General features: G+C 48.7%; 1 protein-coding gene across 2 annotated transcripts in view; it reads left to right on the top strand.

Moving 5' to 3' along the window:
• Window positions 1-12,256, top strand: part of med13a (mediator complex subunit 13a) — a 94,385-nt gene that overhangs the window by 73,995 nt on the left and 8,134 nt on the right. For both annotated transcript variants that reach the window (XM_033977907.2, XM_033977906.2), the window contains exons 16-20: window positions 7,235-8,139; window positions 8,212-8,379; window positions 9,397-9,620; window positions 11,328-11,517; window positions 11,603-11,990. In XM_033977907.2, coding sequence (XP_033833798.1) covers window positions 7,235-8,139; window positions 8,212-8,379; window positions 9,397-9,620; window positions 11,328-11,517; window positions 11,603-11,990 — 1,875 coding nt within the window. The remainder of the gene's footprint in view (window positions 1-7,234; window positions 8,140-8,211; window positions 8,380-9,396; window positions 9,621-11,327; window positions 11,518-11,602; window positions 11,991-12,256) is intronic.

Below are 12,256 nucleotides of genomic sequence, written 5' to 3'. Positions count from 1 at the left end.
AGCTTGAATACTGAGTGAAATTTATTTATATTTTAATCAATAATGGAATAAAATAAATTACATTTTGATCCATCTAACATCGTCAACTAACACTAACACAGGAACAGATTAATGCTATTAGGTTTAAAAGTCTAGAACTACTTTACTTTGTTAGATTATACAGACAGAATGTCGTAACGGTGCGGATAGGACCAAAGGATGCAGACCAGAGCAGTTTTAACAGTGTTTATTTACAGCGGTGAAAATGCAGTCTTTAAACAGGTCACAAGAGCAGGTACAGGAACCGGGGAGCGGGAGACGGGTCAGGCGGGTGCGGTGCAGGTAGAGGCGGGCAGGACAGGACCAGGACGGGGATAGAAGCAGGTGCGGTACCAGGGCGGGCGGAGCAGACGAAGACCAGAGCGGGGAGCGGGTGACAAACCAGAGACCAGGACCGGACAGGAGACGAGACGAGCAGGAGACGAGACGAGCAGGAGACGAGACGAGCAGGAGACGAGACGAGCTGGAGACGAGACGAGCAGGAGACGAGACGAGCAGGAGACAAGACGAGCTGGAAGCGATACCGGGACTGGAACGTGGCGGCAGGAGCTGGGCGAGTAGAGGCAGGAATCTGGAGGGTGCATAAATCCAAATGAGCATTTGCAGGAAGGTACCATATAACAAAGCTTAGCAAGAAACATTCACGTTTTACACGCGGACGGTCTGGCACCGAGTGTAGACTGCCAAGCCTTCTTGTACTCAGCAGCAGGTGGTGGTGATTAGGCTGATGCACCCCAGGTGTGCACGGGAGGAGTCAGGCACTCCACCCAGCTCCAGACACACAGGTAGGGGAGGGGGAGAGAGCACGGGAGGACAGGGAAACTGACATCATGACAGTACCCCCCCCCTAAGGTCCACCTCCTGGTGGACCCCCAGGCTTGTCAGGATGAGCGCGGTGGAAGTCTCTCACCATGTCGGGGTCCAGAATGCGTGCCCTGGGCACCCAGGATCGCTCCTCCGGACCGTAACCCTCCCAATCGACGAGGTACTGGAGGCCCCTACCCCGGCGACGAACGTCAATCAGGCGGCGGACGGTGAACGCCGGGTGGCCGTCAATGACTCGGGCGGGCGGTGGGGGATCGGCCGGAGGGCACAGGTCGCTGGTCCGGACTGGTTTAACCTGGGAGACGTGAAAGGTCGGATGAATCCGGAGAGACGGGGGTAACTGGAGGCGCACCGCCGATGGATTTATGATCCTCATGATCTTAAACGGTCCCAGGAATCGGGGGGACAGCTTACGGGAGTCCGTCTTCAGCGGGACCGTCTTGGCGGAGAGCCAAACCATCTGGCCAGGTTGGTATACGGGCGCCGGGACACGGTGGCGATCGGCCGTCGCCTTAGTGCGCGCTCCAGCCCGAAGAAGGGCCGCCCTGGCCTTCTTCCAGATCCGGCGACAGCGCTGGAGATGGCGCTGAACAGACGGGACGGCGAGGTCCCTCTCCTCCGTGGGAAAGAGAGGGGGTTGATATCCCAGCGATGCCTCGAAGGGGGACATACCAGTGGCGGAACTCACGAGGGAGTTGTGAGCATACTCTATCCAGGGCAGGTGAGTACTCCAGGTCGCGGGGTTGGCGGAGGCTGTGCACCGTAGGGCCGACTCCAGGTCTTGGTTGGCCCGCTCCGTCTGCCCATTAGATTGTGGATGGAACCCGGACGTGAGGCTAACCGTGGCCCCCAAACCGTCGCAGAAAGACCGCCATACCTGAGAGGTGAATTGGGTCCCTCTGTCGGACACGATGTCCACCGGGATGCCGTGGAGTCGGAAGACATGACTGGTCAGCTGGTCGGCAGTTTCTTTGGCTGTGGGGAGCTTAGGCAGGGCAACGAAATGGGCGGCCTTGGAGAAGCGGTCCACAATGGTGAGAACCACCGTGTTCCCCTGGGAAGGGGGAAGGCCCGTCACGAAGTCCAAGGCGATGTGGGACCAAGGGCGACGAGGAACTGGGAGAGGATGCAAGAGACCAGAAGGGGGTGAGTGGGAGGCCTTGGCCCGAGCACATACCTGGCAGGCGGCGACATAAGCCCGGGTGTCTGTGTCCATCGTGGGCCACCAGAAGCGTCTCCTGAGGAGGGAGAGAGAGCGACCGGCACCAGGATGGCAGGCGAAACGGGAGGCATGGACCCACTGGAGCACCTGAGACCGGACAGAATCGGGAACAAACAGTTTACCTGGAGGGCCGTTACCTGGGTCGGGGTCGTTGGTCTGGGCCTCTCGGACGGTGTCCTCGATATCCCAATGGACCGCGGCCACCACACACGAGGAGGGAATAATTGTTTCTGCGGTGACCGGGCTATCCTCCAGGGCGAACTGGCGGGAGAGGGCATCGGGTTTGACGTTCCGAGATCCGGGGCGGTAGGTGAGGAGAAAGTTGAAGCGGCTGAAGAAGAGGGACCAACGAGCTTGACGGGGATTGAGGCGCCTGGCGGACTGGATGTACTCCAAGTTTTTATGGTCGGTCCAGACGATGAATGGTTGCTCCGCCCCTTCGAGCCAGTGGCGCCACTCCTCCAAGGCCAGCTTTACGGCAAGGAGCTCCCGATCCCCCACGTCATAATTGACCTCGGCCGAGGACAGTCGCCGGGAAAAGAAGGCGCAGGGACAGAGGCGGTTGTGGGGGTCGAACCTCTGCGAAAGCACGGCCCCCACCCCCGAGTCGGAGGCGTCGACCTCCACGATGAATTGCCGTGAAGGGTCGGGCTGGTGCAGGATGGGAGCGGAGGTAAATAGTCTCTTAAGCTTCTCGAAGGCTGTCTGCGCCTCAGGAGACCAGGCAAACGGCAAAGCAGGAGAGGTGAGTTTAGTTAAGGGCGAGATAACCCTACTAAAATCCCGGATGAAACGTCTATAAAAATTGGCAAAGCCGATAAATCTCTGGAGCTGTCTCCGGCTGGTAGGAACGGGCCACTCAGTGACAGCCTGGATCTTTTCAGGGTCAGCTCTTACTTGGCCCCGCCCCACAATGAAGCCCAAAAAGCTGACCTCCTCTGCGTGAAACTCGCATTTCTCAGCTTTCACGAACAGTTTATTCTCGAGGAGGCGCTGGAGAACCTGGCGAACGTGCTGATGATGCTCCTGGGGGGACCGCGAGAAAATCAAGATGTCATCCAAGTAAACAAAGACGAATCGGTTAAGGAAATCACGGAGCACATCGTTGATGAGGGCTTGGAATACGGCAGGGGCGTTGGTGAGACCGAAGGGCATAACCAAGTATTCGAAATGTCCCAGGGGTGTCTTGAAGGCCGTCTTCCATTCGTCTCCCTCCCTGATGCGCACCAGGTGGTACGCATTCCGCAAATCCAACTTTGAGAAGATGGTCGCACCGTGGAGGGGCGTAAATGCCGAGTCCAGTAAGGGAAGCGGGTATTTATTCTTTACAGTTATATTGTTCAGACCCCGGTAATCAATGCAAGGCCGCAGGGATTTGTCCTTCTTAGCCACAAAGAAGAACCCCGCTCCCACGGGTGAAGTGGACGGGCGGATGATTCCGGCAGCCAGGGACCCACGGATATAGTCCTCCATTGACTCGCGTTCAGGTTTAGACAGGTTATATAGCCTGCTAGATGGTAGTGGGGCACCCGGCAGGAGGTCAATGGCGCAGTCATATGGACGGTGGGGCGGTAAAGAGAGGGCCTTGCTCTTGCTAAAAACCTCCCCCAGGTCGTGATATTCAGCAGGCACCGAGGACAGATTGGGGGTGTCTGGGGACGGATCAGCGACAGGAACGGACCTCCCGGCCGGAGGGAGGGCGGACCGAAGGCACTTGGCGTGGCAATCGGGACTCCAGCCCGAAACTCCGCCCCTGGCCCAATCGAAAACAGGGTTGTGGGCGCGTAGCCAGGGGTAACCAAGGACCAGAGGAGAAGCGGAGGAGGACAGGACATGAAACTGACGGTTCTCTTGGTGGTTGCCGGACAGAATCACGGTGACAGGTTCTGTGATGTGAGTGATGTGCCCCAGAAAACGTCCATTGAGCCCCTGGGCATTTAAGGGGCGTTCGAGGGGCTCCAGGTAGACCCCGAGCTGCTCCGCGACTTGGGCATCAATAAAGTCCCTCTCAGCCCCGGAGTCGATAAGGGCGGAAACGCATAAGGTCTCTGTGCGAACGCACAGGGTGGCGCTGAGCCGCAGTCTATTAGAAGAGTCCAGGATGTGTTGCTCGCCCACCAGTACTCCCAGCGCTACTGGTGGGCCCCCCCTTTTGGCCGAACTGGGCAAGTAACCACATAATGTCCGCGCTCACCGCAGTAGAGGCAAGCCCCGGCCAGACGACGCCTCCGTTGACGCTCCTCGGCCGACACAAGGGTCCTGTTGAGTTGCATGGGCTCATCCGGCGGGGGCGGGGCAGCGCGTGGCTCCGGCGGGGCCGGTGACCGGCGTCTCTCTCGGCGACGAGCCCGTAGGCGGTTGTCTATACGGTGAGTGAGGGAGATGAGGGTCCGCAGGTCGGGGGGTTCGTCCCGGGAAACCAATTCATCTTTCAAAGTCTCGTTCAGGCCCCGCACAAACACAGCCCGCAGCGCGCTGTCCGTCCAGTCCAGCTCCGCCGCATGTGTCCAGAATTCAATGGAATAATCCGCTACCGTCCTGGAGCCCTGGCTGAGAGTCAATAACCGGGAGGCAGCATTGTCCTGGTAGTGCGGGTGGTCAAACACCAGCTTAAACGTGGACACAAATTCATTAAAATCCAGGCTATCCACAGACGTCTTCATTAGGCGCGCCTCTGCCCACTGGAGAGCTCTGCCCCGGAGTAATCCACATATATATCGGATCTTGGTGGCCCCCGAGCTGAAACGAGAAGGGCATTGCTGGAACATGAACTCGCACTGGAACAGGAATCCGCGACAGAGGTGAGGTTGTCCAGCATACGGCTCCGGATCCGTGCCTCTCGGCTCCGGGAGGCATGGTGGCGCTCCAGCTGCAGCAGGCGGGGTGACGAGGAGCGCGGCCACCTGGTGGTTAAGCTGTGCCACCTGCTGGGACAATGTCTGATTTAGCTCCAATAGAGTTCGAATGGATTGTTCGTGCTGACCCAGCACCGCCTCGGGGTGAGAGTGCGTGAGGCGGCGCGTCTGGTCCGGATCTGAGCCTGCTTGGTCCATAGTGGCCAGACCGTTCTGTCGTAACGGTGCGGATAGGACCAAAGGATGCAGACCAGAGCAGTTTTAACAGTGTTTATTTACAGCGGTGAAAATGCAGTCTTTAAACAGGTCACAAGAGCAGGTACAGGAACCGGGGAGCGGGAGACGGGTCAGGCGGGTGCGGTGCAGGTAGAGGCGGGCAGGACAGGACCAGGACGGGGATAGAAGCAGGTGCGGTACCAGGGCGGGCGGAGCAGACGAAGACCAGAGCGGGGAGCGGGTGACAAACCAGAGACCAGGACCGGACAGGAGACGAGACGAGCAGGAGACGAGACGAGCAGGAGACGAGACGAGCAGGAGACGAGACGAGCTGGAGACGAGACGAGCAGGAGACGAGACGAGCAGGAGACAAGACGAGCTGGAAGCGATACCGGGACTGGAACGTGGCGGCAGGAGCTGGGCGAGTAGAGGCAGGAATCTGGAGGGTGCATAAATCCAAATGAGCATTTGCAGGAAGGTACCATATAACAAAGCTTAGCAAGAAACATTCACGTTTTACACGCGGACGGTCTGGCACCGAGTGTAGACTGCCAAGCCTTCTTGTACTCAGCAGCAGGTGGTGGTGATTAGGCTGATGCACCCCAGGTGTGCACGGGAGGAGTCAGGCACTCCACCCAGCTCCAGACACACAGGTAGGGGAGGGGGAGAGAGCACGGGAGGACAGGGAAACTGACATCATGACACAGAAAAGCAGTATGCACTTAGGTACACTTGGCACATACCCAGAAGCAGCTTGTCTGGGCCACAGCCTCTTGCAGCCTGTCCTGGCTCAGTTTGAGTGCTGCACTGGGACTTCCTTCTAATGGCTCTGTATGAGGAGTTGTTCCCCACATACTGCCAGGGACATTATGTGCTCTCTCCACCTTTCTCTAGCTCCTATATTTCCAGCCCACTTGCACTCCCTCTCTCTCTCTCTCTCCCTTCCTATGTTTTAACACTCTGTTGCCTGCCAACACAAAAATAAACCTTACCTCATGTTGATGCTGTTTCCACATCTTTCTTACTCTCTGTACTTCTTGAGAATTCAATTTTTCAAGTTTATAAGTCTTTAGTAGTTCATACAATTCCAAAACTAACATTATATATATATATATATATATATATATATATATATATATATATATATATATATATATATATATATATATATATATATATATAATTTTATTTTTTACAAATGTTTAACTGATTGAAGTACTTTTATTTCAGTTAATAACTACACTAACTGCATATTATAATTAGCCTTAATAAATTATGAACAAAGCCTTAATTCATAATAAACAGTGAATAATATAATAAAAGTTAAAATAAAATTAAGAATGATACAGACTGACTACTTACTTAATACCTTAACCCTAACCTTAATCCTTACAACAAGTAATCTTAATCTTAATTAAGTAGATACTAAGCCTGAATGATTCTTAATAAACTACTTATTAGTAGTATTTGTATTTGTTCATTATTACTCTTACTTCATGCTTTAGTGTAACCTATATTTTTCTACTCCCTATACAAACCTTTATTAGTTTTTGAGTTGTATGAAGTACTATTCTACTAATATATCTACAAATGTTTATTTTACTTGTGTGAAAAGTAGTGTTATTAAATATTTATGGTAATACTTTAGTATTACTACACTTCAATTAAACTTTATAAAGCATGAACAAAGACGTAATTCATACTAAACCAAAAGTGAATTAAGAATGATACAGGCTTGTAACTACTTACCTAATACTTTAACCCTAACTCCTAATCCTTACCTAAACCTTAAGTGCTCATAATTTTATTGAGGTAAACACTAAGCCTGAATGATTCTTAACTTATACAGTAGTTTTTCATTATTGTTTAAATCTTTCTTCATGCTTTATTGTAACCTGTACTTCTAGTTGCAATTTTTGTTCTCACTGTACAAACCTGTATTAGTTTTGGAATTGCATGAACCATTATTCTACTGATATATCTACAAATGTTTAATTTACTTGTGTGATAACTAGTGTTTTTGAATGTTTTTTCCTAACCTGGTGGCACATTTGTCTTTTTTTTTTTTTCATTTCAGCAATATCCCTAGTGTGGGTAGCCTAATGGAACAGGACTACACTCCTCAGACACACACCCCTTTTATGTCCAACAGCGCGCCCCCGAGTAACAGCGGTGCGGGAATCCTGCCATCACCAGCGACCCCACGCTTCTCCGCCCCCACCCCCAGAACGCCACGCACCCCTCGGACCCCCCGCGGAGGCCCCTCCAGTGTCCAGGGCTCGCTCAAATACGAGAATCCTGACCTGTACTCTCCCGCCTCCACCCCTTCCACCTGTCGACCTTTGAACTCAGTCGAACCAGCAACAGTGCCCCCTATCCCTGAAGCCCACAGCCTCTACGTTACCCTCATCCTCTCTGAGTCGGTTATGAATCTTTTCAAAGACTGTAACTTTGATAGTTGCTGTATTTGTGTCTGTAATATGAATATCAAAGGGGCGGATGTAGGGGTTTATTTGAGTGATCCAGTCGGAGAAGCTCAGGAACAATGCACTTGCGGATTCAGCGCCATAGTTAACCGGCGATACGGCAACGATTCTGGCCTTTTTCTGGAGGACGAGTTGGACATCATTGGACGGGGGTCTGATGCTAGTCGAGAAGCAGAAAAACGGTTTGAGGAGGCACAGCTGTTGTCGCTGGAGGGGAGCAGCATGGCGAGGGGAGAGCGCGTGCCGGATGCGCTGGTTAGCCTGGTACAAGAACTATGCACTAACCCTTTTTCACCCATCTCAATCCTGGAAGATGACATCGCCACACGGGGCTTAACCAGGACGCCTTGTCAGAGAGTGGAGGAGAGAGACTACCGCGGAGACTGTTACATGGCCTTAGAACGCGGAAGGCAATTTATGGACAATATGTCAGGGGGCAAGGTGGATGAGGCGCTAGTCAAGGGTACATGTCTGCATCATTGGGCCAAGCAAAATGGTAAGAAATTACTTCAAATCACGTTAAATTATTGGTAAAAGAAAATTTAACCTGGACTTTTTTATTCCCCAGTTGTAGATGTGAATTCGTTATGCTCTCAGGATGTACTGAGGGTACTGATGTCGCTACAGCCTGTTCTTCAAGATGCAATTCAGAAGAAGAGGACGGTGCGGTCATGGGGCGTTCAAGGCCCTCTCACCTGGCAACAGTTTCACAAGATGGCTGGGAGAGGGTCCTATGGTAATGCACTCATTAGAACTTAAAAACCTTATTATGTTATGTAAGCAATGATGGGAATTAGGCCTGTCACAATAATTACTATATTGACTTATCGTTCAATATATTAGGAATGGAAGAATCTTTTTTTTAGGTGAATATTTTTTGTGGGTACTTTTTCTTTGTAGTAGTGGAAAATTTTTGTTTATTTTTTCTGCAATATAATAAGATTTGAGCTGTAGAAGGTTAAATTATGAACTAAAATTACACAAACACAAAAGTAAGTATTATAAGGAAGTATTTAAGTGTTGCATTCTGATATTCATTTATACAGCTCAGTAATATATAACAATATTGTACATTTAGAGTACTTTTTTAGGAATAATTATTTATGGTTTGGTTTCCATATAATCATTTATCATCTATATTGACTTTAGCAATATACCGCACTATATACGGCCTAGTGGGAATAATACTTTCAAAATGTATTTAGTTTGAATATCTTCATTAAAATGTATTTTGTAGTGTATTCCGTTACATGGCCCAATCAGAGTACTGTATTCTTAATTCTTGGAATACTTTCAACTTTAAGTGGCATTATATTTTAGTGTAAAAATATGACATAGAATTAGGGGAGGAAATATCACATGCACTCACCACAAGAGCTGTGTTTTCAGTTTTTCTTCACTAGTGCTGTGCGAGTCACAGTCTAAATACCATGATTAATTACATTTTTTATAGAAAAATAACTGTTCTGAATACCACCAAATAGAAAAGTGTTTGTATGTTTATTTATTTTGAAGTATGTATTTTGGTATTCAGTTACTTCCCTGCACTGTATGTAAGGGGGAGGTAAAAATTGAATTGCAGCCTCACAACAGTTGTGGTATCGTAGTAGGTAGAGCTGGTGGGGTCTAATCCCCTATGGAAAATGCTGTCAGATCCTCACACTGTAAAGCCCAGTGGAGGTGGATTTGACTGATTGGTTCCATTTCTCTTCTGACCTGCTCCTGCTCTTGTCTTTTGTCTCTTTTCCCACAGGCACTGACGAGTCCCCCGAGCCCCTGCCCATCCCCACCTTCTTAGTGGGCTATGAGTATGACTTCGTGGTCCTGTCTCCATTCTGCCTGCCCTACTGGGAGAAGCTGTTACTGGACCCTTTTGGTTCCCAGCGGGACATCGGGTACCTGGTGGTCTGTCCTGACAATGAGGCTCTGCTCAGTGGTGCCAAAAGCTTTTTCAGAGACCTCACTGCTGTTTATGAGGTACTGTGAATACTTAATGTCTCTAAATCCAACATTAAAGGGGACATATTATGTAAATTATACTTTTATGAATTAGAACAGAATTTTAACCGGATTTCCTCTTGAATAATTTACTTGTTGTATTTTGATTGTTTAATACATGTTTGAGTAATCCTGTATTGTCCGGAACTTAAAGGTTGAGTGTTCCAAAAATGTCTGTTTTCACCTACCCCCTATGTCTGCGGGGAGAAGTAAACGCTTATTAGCTCCAACCCTCTTGTACAATGTCATTATAACAATAATCATGCATGCCATACTTATAAGTCACTTCTGTACATCAAATAAATAATTGCATTTTTTTAGATCAATATTGGTCTTTATAATGAAAAATTATAAATGTAAAATAATGATTGATGTATGTTTAACTTTAATACTTAATACCATTAAAAATGCCTAATATGTCTTCTTTAATTACCGTATTTTCCGCACTATAAGGCGCACCTAAAAGCCTTTAATTTTCTCAAAAAAACACAGTGCGCCTTATAATCCGATGCGCCTTATATATTGATCAATATTGGTCAATTATGACACCCGTAGTCAGGAGGCGTCACTGAAGTAATAGCGGTAATAACCCTATAAGGACTGAGCACACTGTGGGCCAGTATAGTTCACCTAGACCTAGACTTTTATTATTTTTTAGCCATAAAAATCATCTTAAACGAAGTATCAGCATTTGCTGCATTTTTTCCACACAACTACTTCTATTTTACACGTCCATCCGTATTTTTTCTTTTACGTGTCGAATAAATGACTGTGAAAATCCCCGCAGTCCCGCGCTCTCTTTCGTCACCTTCAGGACAACAGAGGCAGATTACTGTAATGACGGTAAAATATTTAGATAGGCCCGTGCCTCTGCTTTGAGACGCCGTTTGAATTTACATGAGAGCACGACTGGGCGCGGAGTTACGCTGCTGGAAAGTCCGCAACCCGCTCTATCTGCGATGACAGGATCCGACGCTATAGGGATAACGGGGAGACAGCGCCGGGCGACATACGCCACAATCTGCCAATGGATTGCGGATGTCTGGGCTGATATATCAGTCTCAACTGTGGTCCGAGTTTCACGAAGGCAGGAAATGTCACTGAACTGTTAAGACAACAACAGTGACACGATTTTGACGAGACGGAATCGGGCACTTTGAATGAGCTCGACCAACTGTTCAACTCAGACACTGAAGAGGAAGAACTCGACGGATTCGTGATTGAGGAATAAACTGAAAAAGTGAGGTTTAGTGTTTTTTTCACGTGTTTACAACTAAACAAGACTGGGAGATATTGTGACTATGGACATTAACGTTTGAACAACGTTGAGTTATTGTTATTACGTTGCACTATTTCGAGAGTTACTATATTGTGATGCATTAACTTGTTTTGAGAGTTTGACTGACTTATCTGACCGTTTTGTTGACATTCCCTTTAGCGCAGCTCCATCTCGTGGATGCGTAACACAACCCCAGATACTACAGTAGTTTATATTCTATGCGCCTTATAATGCGGTGTGCCCTATATATGAAATTTGTTTTAAAATAGGCCATTCAATGAAGGTGCGCCTTATATTCCGATGCGCCTTATAGTGCGGAAAATACGGTACTGGCAAAAATAATAAACACTGTTATAAGTACTTGTTAAATACAACTAATAATTATTATTTTTGTTTTCTTTCTCCAGTCTTGCCGGCTGGGCCAGCACCGACCCATTTCAAAAGGTTATGCAGATGGGATTGTTGTCGTTGGTGGTACAGTAGCTAAGAATCATTCAGAGCAGCCAGTGAGCGACTGGTTTCTCAAAGCCGCCAGCAGCAACAGTGATGCCTTCACCAAGCTTAAACTCTATGCACAAGTGTGTCGCCATGACCTTGGTATGTGCCAATTTCAGTCTTAGTTCTTTCTTTTTGTCATTTTTTTATGTTTAGCTTTATTTATATTTACCTGTTTATTTTCTAGCTCCATACCTCGCTTCGCAGTCTTTGGATGGGTCCCTCCTCACACAGCTCTCTCCTGCCTCATCTGGTCAGGCACCCACACAACAGTCTAGCTCCTCCTCCTCCTCCGCTGGCCAGCAGGGCTCTAATAACAACAACAACAGCAACAACAGTGCATCAGGAAACAGTTCTGCGTCATCAAACACCCAGAATTCCTCAGGCCAGTCTGGCAGTGGCATGGCGTCTGTCAAGCCAAGCTCCTATCCCCCTTTTGGGAGCATGGGTACTCAGGTCCAGGGAAGTGGTTCCCAGAGTGGACAGCTGGGACAGCAGGCTGGGGCTCAGAGTACTGGCCCCTCAGGCGATAGCTCCAACAGCCAGACTCAGGCATCCACTGAGCCTCCTGAAAGGTACTGCAATAACAAGTGCCTATTGCTGGGTTTCACATGAAATCACAACATTCTATAGGCCACTCATATTTAATACAGACGAGTGGCAGCTAAAATTAATATTGTGAAAATGCGGATTTTTATTGATTTTGTTGTAATATAGTGAGTTCTGAGGTCTAGTTATTATAAAAAATAATCAGCTTCAACATTTGTACATTTACTTCAAAGTACAATGTAAGCAGTAAGGGAATAGGGGAAATCTTGCCCCACATCTGGAAGTATGACAT

Source organism: Periophthalmus magnuspinnatus, chromosome 14 (assembly GCF_009829125.3).
Source record: "Periophthalmus magnuspinnatus isolate fPerMag1 chromosome 14, fPerMag1.2.pri, whole genome shotgun sequence".
Classification (NCBI taxonomy): Eukaryota; Metazoa; Chordata; class Actinopteri; order Gobiiformes; family Gobiidae; genus Periophthalmus; species Periophthalmus magnuspinnatus.
The sequence above is the reverse complement of the archived record's forward strand: the minus strand, read 5'-3'. Positions and strand labels throughout refer to the sequence as shown.